Source organism: Equus asinus, chromosome 27 (genome assembly GCF_041296235.1).
Source record: "Equus asinus isolate D_3611 breed Donkey chromosome 27, EquAss-T2T_v2, whole genome shotgun sequence".
Classification (NCBI taxonomy): Eukaryota; Metazoa; Chordata; class Mammalia; order Perissodactyla; family Equidae; genus Equus; species Equus asinus.
In genome coordinates, this window is record NC_091816.1 from 2,674,274 (window position 1) to 2,694,639 (window position 20,366).

Genomic DNA, 20,366 nt, shown 5'->3' on the forward strand with positions numbered 1-20,366 from the left:
AGGGCCGGCCCGGTGGTGTAGAGGTTAAGTGGGCACGTTCTGCTTCTTGGTGGCCCGGGGTTCACCAGTTTGGATCCCGGGGGTGGACATGGCACTGCTTGGCAAAAACCATGCTGTGGTAGGCGTCCCACATATAAAGTAGAGGAAGATGGGCATGGATCTTAGCTCAGGGCCAGTCTTCCTCAGCAAAAAAGAGGAGGATTGGCAGTAGTTAGCTCAGGGCTAATCTTCCTCAAAAAAAAAAAAAAAAAAAAGACTTGAGTAAGAGGGATCAGAGTGCTGGGGTTGGGGGATTGAGTAGTAGGGTGGGAGGGGGTGGCAAAGGCTAGGAGGAGATGTGGGGATGAGCCATGTCAGCATGGGGAGAGGGCATCAGACAAGCGTACAGCCATGCGGTAATCCTGAGGGGCCTGTGCCTGGTGTGTTCACAGAACATTGAGGGGCCCGAGGGGCTGGGCAGCAGGAGGGAGGAAGAAAGGGCAGGAGCGGGGGTCAGAGGGCACAGGTGGCCAGCTCTTACAGACTGTCCTGAGGACATGGGGTTGTAGTGGGAGTGAGACGGAAAGCCTTTGGAGGCTTGGACCAAAAAAGTAACATGATCTAACTTGAGTTGACAAAGGGTTCCTCTCCTCCTTTGGTTGTAGACAGTCACTGGCTGAGTGCTGCTTTCTCTGGCCAGCCTCGCCAGCCGCCTCTGAACCCCTTCCTCCAGCAGGTCCCCGACGGACACAGGCTGTGTGTCCTGCACTCACAGTCCCCCACGGCCTGAGCAGACACTCAGAAACAGGCGCCCAGCTCGGCCCATCCTGCCTTTCTGGGCACCAGAATAGGCTTCTGTGTGTTTTTCCTGCCCTCTTCCCTGTCCCAGGAGGACCATCCCACATCTGGGTGCCCTTCTGGCCTGGAAGAAGGAGCAGGAGGGATCAGAGGTGGAAGGGTGGGGAGACACAGCCTCCTGGGGTTTCCCTGGCTCTCTCCTGGGCAGGGCCATGATGGCTTGTCCTGGGGCCACCCAGCCCTCTGTGCTGATGGGCACGGTCATCCTCTGTCTCCCTCATGCTTTACCTTGTTTCTCTGCTTGTCTGAGCTTCCTTGGGAAGCCATGGGGACTAAGGGCAGTGAGTGGTTGCTCTGTGGTGTCTGGAAAATAGAACCTGAGGTCTGTTTTCCTCCCTTCCCGGCTCCTCTTTCCATGTACACCTGGAGCGGCCTGAGCAGAAGAGGGTTTAAGTCAAAAGGCCAGTTTGCTTCTCCTGCACAGGAGGGGACTAGCTTGGGCGCTTGGGTAGTAAACATGAATAAAAATATTACCTATAAAGCAAAGCAATAGCACGTTCCTGAAAATAAAACAGATTTCTTATATGGAAGGAAAAAATGGACATCTCCAGTATGGGTATGCTTGTCAGCTCCATTTGGTTTGATACATTGGGCAGGTTTTTTTTTTTTTGGCACCTGAGCTATTCTTCTTCTTCTCCCAAAGCCCCCCAGTACATAGCTGTATATTCTAGCTGTGAGTGCCTCTGGTTGTCCTATGTGGGACACCGCCTCCACATGGCCTGATGAGCAGTGCCATGTCCGCGCCCAGCATCCGAACCAGCGAAACCCTGGGCCGCTGAAGTGGAGTGTGCGAACTTAACCACTGGGCCATCGGGCTGGCCCCCATTGGGCACATATTAATGTCTACTTAGAAATAAATGCATTTTATTTTTATCAAGTCTTAATGAATACAGCTAGCGAAATGTGGCTTCTGTGGCTTCTGTCTGAGGGTAGGTTGTCTGTTGACAACTTGTCTGACTTGCTACTGACATTAAACTAGTAGAGTAATCTTTGTCTGGGTTAGGACAGACCCCCTGGGATAACCTGAGATGAGGGGAGACCTGGGGGTGTGGGGGGGACCACTGGACTGTGCTCTGCCCCAAAGCAGTATGTATGGATGCTTTTACCCGAGTTCCCCAAAATGCAACCCCAGAGGAGAGACCTCTAGACTGAAGGACGGGTCGGTGACCCAGGTATGGCAGGGCCACATGAGGCTTTGAAAACTTAACTTAAGGGACTCAGCAGACCTTATTATGGTCTAGTCCACCCTAGACCTTGTGAGACGGTACTCATGCGGCTGTGCTCAGGCCTCAGGGAGCATTGCCCCGGGTTAGTAGTAGTCCCCACCTACACTGAGTAAGGCCACCTACAGCCTCAGAGCCAAGCTTGTGGGGGTGTGGGTGGATTAGTGGGGTCCTCTAGAGACTGAGAGGGAGCAGTGAGGCATGGCCCCTAAATACTGTTACCAAGGGAGGGGCTTTAGGGTAAACATCAGACAGGAAGTCCTGGGAGAGGGTGTGCATGAGTTCTCTTCACAGACACATTTTCATTTGGGTGAAATTCCATTAAAATGAACACCATGGAAGTTTCAAGGTGGAAAAGTCACAAAGGATACACAAGGATGAGCCTCAGGTGTCCTGTGGCCAGTAGAGCTCCCTTTCCCAGTCGTGAGCAAGTCTTCCTGAGAGTGTCAGAATGTTCATCGGGCCGTAACCAAGGGGCTGTTTAAGATCCATTCTATTTCTGGCCAAGATGAGGTAACAGGGACTAAACTCCTGCTTGAAATAACTAAAAAATGGACAACTATATGAAACGACAGTTTTCAAGCCATTTGACATCAGGCAGCAAAGGACAGTGATCCATGAGACATGGGAAATAAATGAAGTGAACCCTACAATTGCCTGGATTACTGCCTGGGAAGAGTTTCTAGGTCATGGCACAGGGAAGGGAAATCCAAGAAGGCTGCCTGGGTTGAGGAGGAGTAGTGGAGAGTCCAGATAGATCACGGCAGCTAGAGTTCCCAAGACAGAATACCAGGGCAGAGACAGCTGCACAGACAGAGGACTCTGGAGATCTTCAGAGGGTCCCCTGCAGAGTTTGGTTGAGACTGATCATTCATAGACGTTGCACGGGGAACAGAGAGTCCTATCTCAGAAATGGAGAATAGCCCTAGGTTGAGCAGTGCTCCAGCCCTGCCTACTCAACCTGGAAAGCAAAACCCAAAAGGATCAAACTATTTCCAAGTAACATAAGTGCATAACAGAACAAAGCTCAGGAATAGTTATAAGAATACAGAAATATCCAGCACCCAAGGTAAACTTGGTAAACTTCAATGTGTGACATCCAATTAAAGATTACCACACATAAAAAGAAGCAGGAAAACGTGACCCGTAATCAGGAGAAAAATCGATCAATTAAAACTGACACAGATGTTAGACTTAGCAGACAAGAATGGTGAAGCAGTTATTATAATTGTATATCGGATGTTCAAAAAGTTAAGTCAAGACATGGAAGATATTTTTAAAAGACCCAAACCAACCTTTTGAAGATGAAACTGTAATACATAGGATGAAAAATACACTGGGTGGGATTAGACAGGTATTACAGAAGAAAAGATTAGTGACCTTGACAACATAGCAATAGAAACTCCAAAATGAAACACAGAAGAAAAGAAAAATTTGAAAAAGCATCGGTGAGCTATGGGGCAATTTCAAGCAACCTTGTATTTGTGAAATTAGAATTCCCAACAGAGAATGGAGTAAAAAAATAATAGCTGAAAATGTTCCAAATTTGATGAAAACTGTGAACACATGGATCCAAGAAGTTCAATGAACCACATACACAAGAAACATGAAAGCAATTATGCCAAGGCACATTTTAAATAAATTGATCAAAACCGGTAATAAAGAAAGTCTTAAAAGTAGCCAAAGAAAAAAAGTGTTATGTACAAAGGAACAAAGAAAAGAATGGCATCAGATTTCTCGTTGGAAGCAATGCAAGTGAGAAGACAGTGGAGCAACGTCTTTAAAGTTGACCACATCTTTAAAGAAGGGCATCTCTAAAGTAACCTAGAATTCTATACCCAGAAAAATGCCTCTCAAAAATGAAGGCAAAAAAAGACTTTGCCAGACATACAAAAGCCGAAAGGATTCATCACCAGGAGACCCATGTGACCAGCAATGTTAAAAAAAAAAAAAAAAAGTCCTTCAGGCTAAAGAAAAATGATACTAGACAGAAGTATAGATCTACAGAAAGGGATGAACAAGTGCCAAAAATGTCAACTGCAAGGAAAAAAACCAGAATTTTCTCTTTAGTTACACTATTTTCTCATTATTTAAATCTCTTTAAAAGATAACTGACTGATTAAACAAAATAACAATATAGAGTTGCGTTTGTAACATATGTAAAAGGAAAATCTATGACAACAATAGTAAAACAGTTGAAAGTCTAGAGAGAAAAATGGAATTATACTCTTGTAAGGTTCTTATACTATATGCCAAGCGGTATAATATCACTTCAGAGTTGTCTGTGATAGGTTAAGGATATATTCCATAAACTACTATTTTATTTTATTTTTTTTATTTTTTTTTTAAAGATTGGCACCTGAGCTAACAACTGTTGCCAATCTTTTTTTTTTCTGCTTTATCTCCCCAACTCCCCTCTACCCCGCCCCCCATACATAGTTGTATATCTTAGTTGCAGGTCCTTCTAGTTGTGGCTCATGGGACGCCGCCTCAACGTGGCCTGACGAGGAGTGCCATGTCCGCGCCCAGGATCTGAACCGTGGGCTGCCGCAGCAGAGCAAGTGAACTTAACCACTCGGCCACGGAGCCGGCCCCCATAAACTACTATTTTAGCAACTACTAAAATAATAAAGAATTATAGCTAATACTCCATCAAAATAGATAAAATAGAATCATAATAAATAAATTTCAATTAATCCAAAAGAAGGCATAAAAAGAGGAAAAAGAAAACAAAGATAGGACAAATAAAAAAATAGAAATTAGCAGGTAATAGACTTAAAGCTAACCATATTAATAATCTCGTTAAATGTAAATTGTGTAAATACCCCAATTAAAAAGCAGAGATAGTCAGACTGGATATATAGGTAAATCTCAACTATATATTGCCTATAAGAAATGCTCTTCAAATATAAAAACACAAATTCCTTAAAAGTAAAAGGATGAGGAAAGATAAATTGTGCTAACACTAATCAAAAGAAAACTGGAGTGGTTATAGTAATATCAGACAAGTAGATTTTAGAATAAAAAATATTACCAGGGAGCCAGCCCTGGTGGCCTAGTGGTTAAGTTTGGCACGCTCCACTTCAGCGGCCTGGGTTCAGTTCCCAGGCGGGGGCCAACACCACTCATCTGTTAGTGGCCATGCTGTGGTGATGGGTCACAGACAAAAAAAAGGGAAGATTGGCAGTGGATGTTACCTCAGGGCAAATCTTCCTCAGCAAAAAAAAAAAAAAGGAGGGGGGCTGGCCCAGTGGCATAGCAGTTAAGTTTGCATACTCTGCTTCAGTGGCCTGGGATTTGCTGGTTCAGATCCTGGGTGTGGACCTACTCACTGCTTATCAAGCCACACTGTGGTAGGCATCCCACATATAAAGTAGAGGAAAATGGGCCCAGATGTTAGCTCAGGGCCCGTCTTCCTTAGCAAAAGAGGAGGATTGGCAGCAGATATTAGCTCAGGGCTAATCTTCCTCAAAAAAAAAAAAAAAGAATATTTCCAAGGAGGAGGAAAATAATTTCATAATGATAAGTAGTTCATGAAGAGGGCAAACAATCCTAAATGTTTATGCATCTAGTAATATAGCTTTAAAATACATGAAGCAAAAACTGAGAAAATGGCAATGAGAAATAGACAAAACCAGTTATAGTGAGAGATTTCAATACCCTGGCTCAATAATTGATAGAACAAATAGAAAAATCAGTAAGTATATAGAAGATTTGAACACTATCATCCAACTTGACCTCATTGACATTTATAGAACATTCCACCCAATAACAGCAGAATGTACATGCTTTTCAATTGCACCTGGAACTTATACCTTAAGATATTAGAAAAAGAAGAACAAATTAAACCCAAAGAAAGAAAATAATAAAGAACAGAGTGGAAATCACTGAAATTGAAAACAGAAATAACACTAGAGACAATCAATAAAACCAAAATCTGGTTCTTTGAAAAGATCAATGAAATTGATAAACCTCTAGCCAGACTGATCAAGAAAAAGAGAGCAAAGACAAAAATTACCAACATTGGGAATAAGAGAGGTAATATCACTAAAAATTCTAGAAGTAGTAAAAGGATGATAAGGAAATATTGACAATTTTATGCCAGTAAATTTGAAAGCATAGATGAAATTGACAAATTCTTTGAAAGAAACAAACTATCAAAGCTCACATAGGAAGAAATAAATAACTTGAATAGCCTTATATATGTTAAAGAAATTAAATTTATACTTAAAAAACATTCCCACAAAGAAAACTCTAAGCTTAGATGGCTTCATTAGCAAATTCTACCAAACATTTAAGGAAGAAATAACTCGTTTATAAAAGTAAAAAGGACATAATACTTCCCAATCATTCTATGAGGACAGCATCACCCTGATATTGGGGGGGAAAGACATTACAAGAAAAATGAACGTTTATGCAAAAAGTTTAAACTAAATTTTAGCAAATCAAACCCAACACTATGTAAAAAGGATAATACATCATGACCAAGTGAGGTTTATCCCAGGAATACAAGGGAGGTTTAACATTCTATAATAAGTCAGTGTCTGGTTCTGCATGTAAGCAGCTTGGGAGTCGACCCTCTGACCTAACAGGTAAAAAACTGAACAGACTGAAAAATCAACAACTCTTCTAGGATCTTTAAGAGAGGCGAGGACACCGAACGAACTGCTGCCCCCAAATTGGGGAGTCTGGTGAATACAGAGAATATCACTTTACTGGGACAGAGATTCAAAAGGGGAAACCACCTGGGAACCAGTGCTGGCTTGGAAAACCAGGACTGTGATTAACAGATTGCTGGAGGCTCAGTGTGGACAATTCTGAGAGTTAAACGCTCCAGGGGGGTCCAGGCATAGTGGGGCCCTCACAGTTTTGTGAGATTTACCTCCAGGAGTTGGACCAGGTTCCCACAGTAAATATCAGAGAAAAATCCCCTCGTGCTTCCGGCTGGGGGAGGAGAAAAGGAACCATTGAAATATGCCAGGGCACTCTGTTCTTAACAAGGCCTGCCCTCAGGGGAAACTAGTTAACTAGAGCTTAACATGCTGGGGGTATTATCAGAGCCTAACTGACCTGGAAGAAGGGAAATACCTAACTCCAGCTCACTCTAGCCATCTTTTCCCATCTAAGGTAGAGGAAAATAAATTTAAAACACTTGTGAAGTTCACAGTCGAGAGGCACAGGCTCACTAAAAGACCTAGGTCTCAACCTAATCACAGGACTACATGACCCTTCCCCTCTCCCCACACCTCACCACTGCATTACTAAAGGTCTGTCTACAGTAGTTCCTTTCACCTTGTAAATCATGTCTGGCTATCAAGAGAAAATTACAACACATACCAAAGACAAAAAGCACAATTTGAAGAGACAGCGAACATTAGAACCAGACATGGCAGGGATCTTGGAGTTATCAGACTGGGAATTTAAAACAACTATGATTAATATGCTGAAGGCTCTAATGGATGGAGTAGACAGCATGTAAGAACAGATGGGCAATGTAAGCAGAGCAGTGGAAATTCTAAGAAAGAGCCAAAAAGAAATGCTAGAGATCAAAAATACTTGGACAAAAATGAAGAATGCTTTTGATGGGCATACTAGTAGACCAGACACAGCTGAGGAAAGAAACTCTGAGCTTGAGGATATCTCAATAGAAATCTCCAAAGTAGAAAAGCAAAGAGAACAAAGACCGAAAAAACAGAATAGAATATCCAAGGAGTGTGGGACAACTACAAAAGGTGTAACATACACATAATGGGAATACCAGATATAGAAGAAAGAAAAAAATAGGAGAAATATTTGAAACAATAATGACTGAGAATTTCCTCTAAATTAATGTCAGACACCAACCCACAGGTCCAGAGAGCTCAGAAAACACCAAGTAGGATAAATGCCAAAAAACTACACCTAGGCTATTTTCAAATCAGATATAAAGAAAATCAAATATAAGTTAAAAAATCCTAAAATAAACCAGAAGGAAAAGACACTTTACCTTAGAGGAACAAAGATAAGAATTACATCCTACTTCTCTTCAGAAGCCCTGCAAACAAGAAGAAGATAGAGTGAAATATTCAAAGTGTTGAGAGAAAAAAAATACCAACCTAGAATTCTGTATCCTGCAAAATTATCCTTCAAAAGTGAAGGAGAAATAAAGACTCTCAGACAAACAAAAATTGAGGGAATTTTTTGCCAGCAGACTCACCTTGCAAGAAGTGTTAAAAGAAGTTCTTTAGAGAGAAGGAAAATAATATGTCAGAAACTTGGTTCTATGTAAACTAAGCAAGAGCATGAAAGAAAGATTAAGTGAAAATGAAAACTTTTATTTCTCTTATTCTTAGTTGGTCTATAGGATAACAATTTATTCAAAATAATAACAGTAACAATGTAGTTAATTATTCATGCTTATATATATATATCTCATATGCATACATATATACAGATCTTCCTCAACTTACAATAGGGTTATGTCTTGATAAACCCATTACAACTTGAAAATACCATTAAGTTGAAAATGCATTGAGTAAGAAGTTGAACAAGATCAGGTTTTCAAAGATTTTTTTAAAGCGGTAGAAACCTTCACACACACTCACATACACAGTGTTATTTCGCAAGATGATTTATTTAAGTGTGTGTGTATATTTCAAAAGTAAAAGAAAAAAACCAAAACAGTCCATTACCATGTAGGCATATTCATCCTTCACTAAATCTTTGAAGTAAGATGGATCCCAAAGCTGACCTCATTTCAGAGTTGTGCAATTCAATGACAGACTGAACTCTCATGAATCCACCATTGTAAAGTCAAAAAATCATAAGCTAAACCATCAAGCTGGGGACCATCTGTACACATACGCACACACACACGTATATACATATATTTATATATGCTTATATATAAGTGAAACAAATGATGAATGACAGCAGACAGCAATGATAGAAGGGACGGGAGGCAGGAATTAGATTATTTTGGTATTATAAGGTACTCACACAATCCATGAAGTGATATAGTATTATTTGAAAGTGGACTTGTGTTAGTTGTAAATGTATATGGCAAACTCTAGGGCAACCACTAAAAAAGTTAAAAAAAGAAGCATAATTAATATGCTAAGAAACGAGAGAAAATGGAATCATAAAAATGCTCAATTAAAGCCACAAAAGGCAGAAAAAGAATGGAGGACAAAAAGAGGCACAAAGAATAAGGGCAACAAATAGAAAATAGTAACAAATATGGTAGATATTAATCCAACTGTATCAATAATCACTTTGAGTGTCAATGGTCTAAATGTACCAATTAAAAGACAGAGATCTCCTTTAAATATAAAGACACATATATATATTAAAAGTAAATGAATGGAGAAAAATATACCATGCTAACACTAATAAAAAGAAAGCAGGAGTAGCTATATTATTTTCAGATAGAGCAGACTTCAAAGCAAGGAGAGTTATCAGGGGTGAGGAAGAGCACTGCATAATGATAAAAAGGTCAATTTCCCAAGAAGACGTAGTCCTCAATGTGTATGCGCCTAACAACAAAGCATCAAACTGTGTGAGGCAAACACTGATAGAACTGCAAGGAGAAACGGGTGAATCCACTCTACAGTTGGAGACTTCTGCACCCCTCCATTAGAAATGCGCAGATCCAGCAGGGAGAAAATCAGTCAGCACGTAGTCAAACTCAACAACACCATCAATCAGCTGGATATAACTGACATCTATAGACCACTTCATCCAACAACAGGAGCATACATATTCTCCTCAAGCTCACGTGAAACAGTCAGCATTCTGGGTCATAAAACACACCTTAAGAGATTTAAAAGAGTAAAAACCATAAAATAAACAGTATAATTAATCATATTAACAAACTAAAAAAGAAAAATCATATGATCACAATAATGCAGAAAAAGTATCTGATAGATCCAACAACCATTCCTGATGAAAACCCTCAGCAAAGTAGGAATAGAAAGGAATTCACTTAGCCTTATAAAGAGCATCTACGAAAAACCTAAAGCTAACATTACACTTAATGATGAAAAACTGAATTTTTTGCCTCTAAGTTCAGTAACAAGACAATGATGTCTACTCTCACTGCTTCTGTTCAACATTGTATTAGTGGTGTTAGCCAGTACGATAAGGCAAGTAAGAGAAATAAAAGGCAACTAGATTGGAAAGGAAGGAGTTAACTGTCTTTATTCACAGACAACAAGATCGCCTATATAAAAACCCAATGGAATCCACAAAAAGTGATTAATAAATGAGTTTGGTAAGCTTGCAGGATACAATTCCAATATGTAACAGTCATTCGAATTTCTATGTATTAGCAATGAACAATTATAAATTGAAATTTAAAAAAGAATACCATTTATAATAGTATTGAGAAAATTGAAATACTTGGAGCTAAATCTGATAAAAGATGTAAAAGACTTATACATTGAAAACTACAAAACATTACCAAGAGGAATTAAAGCACACCTAAAGAAATGTAGAGATACATCTCATTAATGAGTCAGAGGCCTTGATATTGTTGTCACTTCTCCCTAAAATGATCTATATATTTCAGCAATCTCAATCAAAATCCCTGTAGGATTTTTTGTATAAATTGAGAAAGTGGTTCTAAATTTCATATGGAAACGACCTAGAATATCCCAAATAACTTTGCAAATGAATGGAGTTGGAGGATCGACACCACCTGACTTCAAGATTTATTACAAAGCTTCAGTAATTGAAGTGTGGTATTGTCATAAAGATAGATAAACGAGTGCAACAGAATAGAGTCCAGAAATAGAATCACATATATATATATATGAACTCCTGGTTTTCAACAAAGGTGCAAAGGCAATTCAGTGGAGAAAGAGCAATCTTTCAAACAAGTGGTGCTGGAACAGTTGGATATTCATATGCAAAAGTGAACTTGGATTCATACCTTGCATCCTATACAAAAATTAATGCAAAATGGATCATAGATTAAATGTAAAACCTAATATAAAAACTTCTAGGAGTAAACATAAAAATACAAAATTTCTAGAAGAAAACATAAAAGAAATCCTTAGAGACCTTGGGTAAGGCAAAGACTTTTTAGATATAACACCAACAGCGCAATCTGTAAAAGGACAAATTGATAAGTTAGACTTCATCAAAATTAGAAACGTCTGCTCTTCAAAATGCACTGTTAAGAGAATGAAAAACAAGCCACAGCTTGGGAGAAAATATTGGCAAATAATCATCTGATATAGGATTTGTATCCAGAATATATAAAGAACTCTGAAAACTCAATAATAAGAAAATAGACAACTCAGTTTTTACAAGGGGCAGAAGATTTGAACAGATGCTTAACTCAGAAGATATACCAATGGCAAATAAGCACGTGAAAAGATGCTTAAATCATTAGTCATTAGTGAAATAGCTTGGAAAACACTTTGGTTGTTTCTTAAAGAGTTAAACACTTACCCACCATATGATCCAGCCATTCCATACAGAAGAAAAGAAAGCATATGTCCAAACAGACAAGCAGCTTTGTAATATCCTCAAACTGGAAGCAATCCAAATATCCATTAGCAGGCAAATGGATAAACTGTGGTATATCCATCCAGTAGACTACAACTCAGCAATAACAATGGCTGAATTATTGATACATGTAACAGCATGGATGACACCCAAATAGTTAGGCTGAGTGAAAGAAGCCAGACAAACAGGAGTACGCACTGTATAATTCCATTTATCTACCAGTCTAGGAAATGCAAACTCACATGGAAAGCAGACCAGTGGTCACCTGGGGATGGAGTGGCAGAAGGAAGGGTTACAAAGAAGCGTGAGGAAGCCTTTCTGGGATGATGAACGTCCCCTCTTGTCCTTGTGGTGACGATTTCATGGTTGTCTACCTGTCAGAACTTATCAAATTATCTACTTTAAATATGTGCATTTGTTGTATGTCAGCTATACCTTAATAAAGCTATCCTAAAAAGATTTTAATGGCAAAATCTAGTGAAAAGACCACTCTTACTGTGTGCCTTAAGCAACTTACTAAACCTCTAGTTTCCTGATCTATAAAGTAGGAATAATTTTACTTTTCTTGTAGGGTTGTTGTAACAATTAAAAATAATCTGTTAGATATGTTTTTTCACAAAATAGATGCTTGATTGATAATGGAAATAAGATAATAATGCTTTCGAGAATAATAATAAGGAAAATAATCACTTGACTCTAAGATGTTTTGCTCCTATATATCTGGAGAGATTTCTATGGAAGGTTTGCAGGCCATTCCCCCTGGTTTCCCAGTTCCTGAGGTCAAAGTTTCATATGCAATGTCTTGGTGGTAATATTGTGCTAAGATCTGACCCACCCATTTCTCCTGCTCTCCCACCTCTTCCGTGTTCCTCCTAGTTTGGCCAGAGGTGAAAGGGGATTCTCTTAATCTCCGCCACTGTACCATCCTACCCACCAGCCACCACACCACCTCACGGTCTCCTCCTCCTTCTGATTTTGGGAGAACACTTGTAGAGATCAATCAGGAGGAAGACTCTCCTGGGAAGGTTGAGAGAGAGGATGTGTTGAGCACGTAGCATGATTACATTGAGCACACGTGTAATCATTAGCAACTGTGGTTTTACTAAATACGGGTGAAGCCATCTGTTCTGGCTCCTGTGTCTCCCTCACACTTCTCTAGAGCTCTGCACTAGTCCCTGGGGCCAATGGATTCCGAATCCTGTTCCAGGCAAGTGAGAGGAAAAGGTAGACACCATTGATGCCCTCAAAGAGTGTACAGTTCCATGAATAGCTTAGTGAGGGAACACAGGACAGATTCAAAGATGGGGGAAATCAAGATAAGCTGAAGTTATAGGAAATGGTCATGAAAAAGAGGACAAAGAGAACACGTCTTATTGTGTGTGTGTTTCTAATCCCCAACCCTTTAGCATGGTACCTAGCATGTAATCAGACCTCAATTAATATTTTTTGGTTGAACAAGTGAGTGAATGAGGATAACTGGAGATAGTATTATCAAAAGTAGAGAAGAGATGGGCGAGCAGGAGCTGAGGCCCAGAGCTAGGAATGAGGAAGGCCTGTTGGAAGAAAGGCTGAGCCCAGGGAAGAGCTGGATGCATGTGGTGGGGAATGAATGGCAGGACTCTAGGCTAGGGGCCTCTCTGCATGGCAGGAAGGTCCCTAGAGACCTGGCAGAGGGTGGCCCCACCCTACCCAGTGTCCTCCTTTGGCCCTGCTGCGTTTTCAGAGGTGGTAGGCACACACCTGCTCCCTGGCTCCCCAGACGAGCTCAGCCGAATGGAGAATCTTGTCTTCTATTCCCTCCTCCCGCCCACAGCTTGGCACCTGCTCTGAAGGGGAGTCAGAGGCCCTCTTTCTCCTATTTCAGGGACCCTCACTCCTGGATAGAGGAGAGCAGAGGAGCCACCTGACAGAACACTGCCCATTCAACTCGCACACAAATTTCTCACACGCTGACACGTGCCTCTCACTCGGGTTCCTGGTCACTTCTGAACATCAGAGAGCTAGTACCAGAGCCACCCAGAAAACTAGCAGGGACTCCCGTCTAAGCCAGGCAGCAAGGAACAGATGGATGACAGGCTGTGCTGACCATGGGGCCATGCGTCTGGGGGCCTGAGCCAGCTGGCTCTGATTCCTCCGGGTCACTGCTGACCTGGAGCTGGGATGACTTGCTCGGGGCAGAGTCCTGAAGTGCCAGCAGGTGTGCCTAGCTCCTCCTGGTGCCCCCTGAACTGGCCCCCTGTTTTGAACCCTTAGAAAACCCACCTGTGGAGCCAGCCCTGATGACCTAGTGGTTAGTGTTCCACGCTCACCACTTTAGAGGCCCAGGTTCACTTCCCAGGTGCAGAACCACACCACCCATCTGTCAGTGGCCATGCTGTGGTGGCGGCTCACATAGAAGAACTAGAAGGACTTACAACTAGGATATACAACCATGTACTGGGGCTTTGGGGAGGAAAAAAAAAAAGAGGAAGATTGACAACAGCTGTTAGCTCAGGGCAACTCTTTCCCTGCAAAAAAAAAAACGAAAAAGAAAAGAAAACTCATGTGTGCCACTTTAGATTACTTAGAGTTTCTGGAACTATTCCACAACTCGAGGAAAAATTACTTCATCTCACACCAAATGGTTTCCCATTTGACCACTGCACCAAGGTCTGTGGATGTTCAGCTTACCCCATGAGACCCTCCAAGGCACCTTGATCACGGACCCTGGTTCTGGGGGCTGGTCCCTCCCTTTAAGGTACATTCCTGACAGAGACTCTAAGGACTGTGCCAAAGGGAAGTCTTGAGCAAAGAAAGAGCAGGAGTTCTTTCTGCCCAGCCTTCGAGAAGTGGGGCTCTCACCTGATTTGAGACAGGGTGGAGCACAAGTCCTTTGGATCAAGGCCTCTTCACGTAGCGCTCTGAACTGGATAACAAAGAATTCCAATCTCTTTCTTTGCCATCCAGCACAGCAGTCCTCCTCTTCACCCCTACTCCCTGGCTGCCCCCCATCCAACTCAGAGTATTATTTCTCTTGCCCAGGTACCCGGGGCAGCAGCCCCAAGGCCTGAGCATTGGACTTTGAGCTTGGAAAGCCCCTTGCCCGGAATGTGCATGCCTATCTATGGCTGTGCCTGTGTGTGCGTGTGCGTGGACTTGCACGTAAGCATGTGTGACAAAAATCGCTTCTGGAGCATGTCGCCCTCTGTCTGCCCATCCAGGTTACTCCTCGCTGCAGGACGAGCTGCTGTCCCCTGCCTCCCTGCACTACGCGCTTTCCTCTCCGCTGCGTGCAGACCAGTACTGGAACGAGGTGGCCATGATAGACTCCAATCCCTTGGTGGTCATGGATCCTGACGCCATGCTGGAGATGTCTGACATGCAGGTGTGGTCTGCGGGCCTCACACCCTCCCTGGTCACTGCTGAGGACTCCTCTCTGGAGTGCAGCAAGGCCGAGGACTCTGATGCCACCAGCCACGAGTGGAAGCTGGAGGGGGCGCTCTCCAAGGGACTCCAGGGCCCCACGCTGGGCTCTCTGGACCTCGTAGAGGACGACACAGTGGATTCAGATGCCACAAATGGCTTTACCGATTTTCTTGAACAAAAGGAAGGTCAGAGGTCAGAAGAGAAGCTGCCAGGTCATGAGAGGCAGGAGGACTCAACAGGTGTGAGGCAGGACTCAGAGAATGAAGTGTCTCTTGTTTCAGGCCAGCAGAGGGTACAAGCCCACATCACAGAATCCCCCACCGTGAGTCTGGTGATGGAGACGAGCCAGGACAGGTAAGGGCTGGGCTGCCAGGGCAGCAGGCCTTTCGTCTTTCTGGGCTTCCGGGGGAGATGGTGCCTGGCAGTGAGCACAGAGGGCATTCTTAGGTGATGCTGCCGCCCTGACCCTGTGTTCTGAGTGCCCCGGAGCACATAAATTGAGGATGGCGCTAACTTGCCTCTGAAGCCGCCCAGCTGAACTCAGGCCTCTGTCATGTAAGAGAGGAGCTGTGATCTGCAAGGCCAGTCCCGCCCCAAGACCCCTCCCGGGCGTGGCCAGCAGGAGAGAGGCTGAGAGTGTTGGTACAGGGAACAGCGTGCTTAGGAGAGAGACTGTAAAACTCGGTGCTGCCACGTCCCTAAAGTGGGGCTGGAGTTGGTGCTCCGGGCCCTGTCGCCATTGTGCGCTGACTGCTGAAGACCATATTTAGAAACCTGGAGGCACCAGGGCCCTGGGAAGTTATTCGTGCAGTCACAGCCTGTGTGAGACAGGGCTGATAATGGTGCCCGTTCTGCTTAGTCCCTTTGAAAGAGTGAGGCTGGTGGGCTTATCTGGGACAGGACAAGGCTTATCAGCTGTCGAGAGCTGCTTGTTCCCCTGGCTGGCTCCTCACAAGCTCCCCGTGACGGGAAGGCTGGTCCTGTGCAGGCCATGGGGGAGCAGCGTTGGCAGCACCTCTGCAGACACTGAGAGTCCTCAGGCCACGGCCCGGCTCACGGCCCTGCAGTGGACCCCTACCACACCCCCGACGCTGTGCTCAGTGCAGAGGAGGCCTAGGGGGAGAGAGGGAGAGGACACAGACCTGTGATGGGCATTATTTTGGCCTTTCTGGACCAGCACAGGAAGTGAGTGGCAGCGGCCCTTTCCTCCATGTCGCTGTGCTTCCTGGACTTTCCCTAAAGCAGCGAGGTGTTTCATGCGCTCCCAGAAGGCTGTGGCCACCCGAGGAGCTCCAGTCAGGTCAAGCTGTGGGAAGTCTGTCATCATTTCCTCTTCCCATCCACGCTGCCCTCAGGCCGGCTCGGAAGCTCCAGGGCCTACTCTCTGTGGCCTGAATACAGGAGGGAAAAGAGAGTCGTTAGCAGATGGGACAGCAAGGGTTCATTTCGCTTCCCAAACAAACCTTTGGTTATTGGGGAGAATTGGATGGACTAAGCCCGTGAGGATTCCAAGTGAAATCCTGGCATTTCACTAGAGAGAGGCCTTCTTCCAACAAGCTGTGATGGCCATGCGTTCAGCCAGCATTGATCACATGCTCACTGGGTGCTGGCCACAGCACCACGTAACAGCAGGGTCACTAGATAGGGAGCCAGAAGGCCTGAGTGCTGAGCCATGGTATGTTTCAGAGCTGGGCTCTGTGTCCTTGGTCATCCTCCCAGTGGGGATAGACAGATATCGTTTACTCACTCAACAATATGCATTGAGTGCCTCCTCTGTGCCAGGCATCTAGGAATAGTGCCTGGGTGCCTGGGATATGGCATTGAACAACAGACAAAGTCTCCATCTGCAAGAAGTTTACATTCTGCTGGGGAAACGGACAATAAACAAGATAAAGTGAATAAAAGTAATTAAAGAGAAATGCTGGATAATAAGTGCTAAAAAGAAAAATAAAGCAGAGAAGGGGGTTGGATAGGAGGTGTGTATGGTGTGGAGAGGGGGTGGTTGAAATTATAGACGGGGTGGCCTAGCAGCCTGAGATAGTGGTTTTGGAGTAAACTTAAAGGAATCTGGGGTGGGCTGGGTGAATACCTGAGGAGAGACAGTCAGCAGAAGGCCCAGCTAGTGCAAGGGCCCTGGATAGAGCATGTCTGGCCCAGTCAAGGAACAGTGAGAAGGTCGTTGTGCCTTCAGCAGAATTATTGAGGGAGATGAGGTCAGGGAGGTAATGGGGCCAGACATGTCAGGCCTTAAGGTCCTAGAAAGATTTGGTATATACTGGGTGGGATGAGGCGCCATTAGAGGGTTTCGAGCAGAGGAGTGAGGTGATCTGGCAACTGCCTGGAAAATAGTCAGACATGGCCAGGAGTAGAAGCAGGGGGATGCCCTAAGAGGTGAGAGTCCACTAGGGTGTGGACCAAGATGGTAGCAGTGGTGGTGGCGAGAAGTGGTTGTGTTTGGTTGTGTTCAGGATATATTTTTGAAAGTTGAACCAAAAGGGTTTGCTGACAAATAAGATGTGGAGTGTGGGGGAAAGAGAGGAGTCAAAGAGTTCACTGGTATGCTTGACCTGACAACTGGAAGGATGAAACTGCCTTTACCGCAGTGGGGAAGACTAGGTAGGACAGGTTTGGGGAGAAGATCGTCAGCATGGATGTCCTCGAAATGCCTGTTGGAAGTCCAAAGCAGAAGTGTTGAGGAGGTGGTAGGCTACACATCTGCAGTTGAGGCAGAGATGCTGGAGACATGCATCCGGGCATGAGGAGTGTGTAGACGGGGTGTGAGCATGGATTGAATGGTCCCTGAGGAAGTGGATAGAGATAGAGATGAGGTCTGAGAACGGAGCCCTGGGGCACTCCAGTGTTCAGAAATCAGAGAAATTAGGAGGAACCAATGAAGGGCACTGAGAAGGAGTGGCCAGAGAGGGAGGGGGTTAAACCAGTCAAGTGTACTGTCCTGGAAGCCACGGAAGAGCGTGTTTCCACGGGGAGAGCATGAACACCTTGTCAGATGAGTCCTGAGAGGAGGACTGTCGAGTGAGTGGCCTGGAGGGCTGGAGGGGAGGTGGGTAAGATGATGGGTGTGGAGCCCTGGATGACTCGACCATCAGTGAGGGCCAAGTGCCTCGGGTGCCCAAGGTAGGGAGCCATCACTCAAAGGGAGGGGACAGTGGTACTGGCATCCGTGGCCCTCTCCACCTGGACAGCATGGATGGACCGTTTGTTCCTCTCTGGACACGGCAATCAGCTGTGTGATGTGCTCACGCTCTCCTGCCCCTCAGGTGGGCAATACAGGACGTGTCCTGGCTGAGCCAGGGCTCTGGAGGTGGAGAGTGTCTGAGAGAGCAGAGACTGAAGGGTGACCGAGTGTTCTTTCTCTCTTCCTGGACCCCAGACTGCAGGACTGGGATGGGGAAGGCTCCATTGTCTCATACCTGCAAGATGCTGCACAGGGCTCCCAGCAAGAGGAGGCCACGCAAGGCTCGCACTCAGTGCAGAGAGCAGTCACCACCGTCACAGGGCTGGAGCCCCATGGGTCTCAGGAGTATGAGAAGGTCCTGGGGTCTGCAACTGAGCACTTGCGGATAGAGCAGCCCGAGGCTGAGAACCCCCAGGCTGACCGGGAACGGAGACGACAAGGCCACCAAGAATGGGTGCAGGAGGCGGAGAGCACCTTCTCCGGGGTGGTACAGGTGAGAGCCGCAGGGGCGCCTGCTGGGGCCTGAGGCTCTAGGGCGGCCTCTCTCTCACTCAGGCCCAGAGCCCAGCCTGTTTCCTTTCTTTAAAACTTGCGGTGGTGCCTTCACTTTCTCTAGAAGTAAGGATGCAAGGTCTTTACCTACCTCCTACCTCGACCTCTCCCGAGGGAATGGAGGGGCGACAGCTATGCCGTCATCACCCTCACACCTGCCCCAGCTCTCCGCTGTTACTCCCATCTGGCAGCTGACGGTGGAGCAACTTGCCCAAGGTCACAGGGTCATAGGTGGGCTTTGAGTTAGGTCTGGCTGATGCCAAAGCCACGGTTTTGTTTTTCTTTTTCCATCATGTTTTAGAAAGGGCTTAGAGCCAAGAGAACTGGGTGTTAGGCTAACGCTGGTCTGCGTGGCGATGGCCATGCCACTCTCTCCTCAGCCCCTCAGTTTCCTCACTGGTAAGTGAGCAGTGATAGATTATCACCAAGGTTCATCGGGCTGGGGAATTCTGATTCTGTGGCAGGCTCACCAAGTGAAGCAGGAGGTGGGTAGAGAGAACGTCCCCCTAGGCCGCTCTCCTCTCTCCGCCCGTCCTCTCTTCCCCCCTCCCTACTTGCAGTTTACTCTACTTTACTCATTTTGTTTATTCACTTTTGTCTTCACTCCCCATTCCCATTCTCTTGCCTCTCCCCATTTCCGTAGACAACCATTTTAATGCGTTTTTTGAAAAAATTTTTATTATGAAAAAATTGCAAACGAATACAAAAACAGAGTAGCACATTAACTGAGCACGCGCAAACCACCCAGGCTCCAGAATGACCCACTGGTGGCCAGTCTTCTTTCATCTGTACCCCCTCTTTCCCTCTCCCTCCATGTTATTTTGAAGCAAATACCAGACATCTTATTAATGTGTGTCTTTTCAATGTATGCATTTTTATAAAATTTGCATTGCTGTTCGGTGCATATGTTTTTTGTTTTTCGGGGTTTTTTGCTGATGAAGAGTCTCCCTGAGCTAACATCTGTTGCTAATCTTCCTCTATTTTGCATCTGAGCTGCCGTCACAGCATGGCCACTGACAGATGAGTGGCGTAGGTCTGCACCCGGGAGCCGAACCTGGGCTGCCCAAGCGGAGTGTGCCAAACCTAACCACTAGGCCCCAGGGCTGGCGCGGTGCATGTGTATTTTTGATGTGTACATAAACGATATATTCTGTGTCTCGTTGGGTTTCTTACCGTTCAGGCAGCACTGTTTGCTCGTCCAGGAACCATTTCCCCCTCTCCTTCGTCTCTGCTCTTTCTTCTCTTCGCTCCCCTTCCCCATCTGAACCTCAGCCCTGGGAGGCACCTTTGGGACCCCAAGACTGGGTTGGCTGCACCATGGTCCTGGGCTGCTGGCTGTAAAGAACTGCTAGGAATTAAACAGGGTTTTATTTAGAATGCTCCCCTGCCAAGTATGTGCCTGGGACAGGACAGGCAGCTGCGTCCATTTTTAACCCCAGCCCACCCAGCATTCTTTGCCACAGGCTGTTCCTCGGCACCCGCTTCTCCCGGGAGCAGGAGCATACCCAGAGGGCGGTGCTCCCAGCCTGTGTGCACCCCAGAACCCTGGGGGCGAGAAGGGTACCAGGAGCATTCTTCTCCACCACCTCTGCTGTCAGCTCGGTGAGGAGGGAGTGGGGGAGAGAACAGGACTGCCCTGCTGATCCCGAGAGAAACAGTCT

At 45.1% G+C, this 20,366-nt stretch overlaps 1 protein-coding gene across 10 annotated transcripts in view; it reads left to right on the top strand.

Moving 5' to 3' along the window:
- The window catches only part of ANK1 (ankyrin 1), a 208,192-nt gene that overhangs the window by 174,944 nt on the left and 12,882 nt on the right, over positions 1-20,366 (top strand). For 7 of the 10 annotated variants that reach the window (XM_044750887.2, XM_044750882.2, XM_044750883.2 and 4 more), the window contains 2 exons: positions 14,753-15,311; positions 18,349-18,646. In XM_044750887.2, the coding sequence (XP_044606822.2) occupies positions 14,753-15,311; positions 18,349-18,646 (857 nt within the window). The remainder of the gene's footprint in view (positions 1-14,752; positions 15,312-18,348; positions 18,647-20,366) is intronic. The other 3 variants (XM_044750890.2, XM_070500061.1, XM_044750891.2) reach the window with 1 other exon arrangement.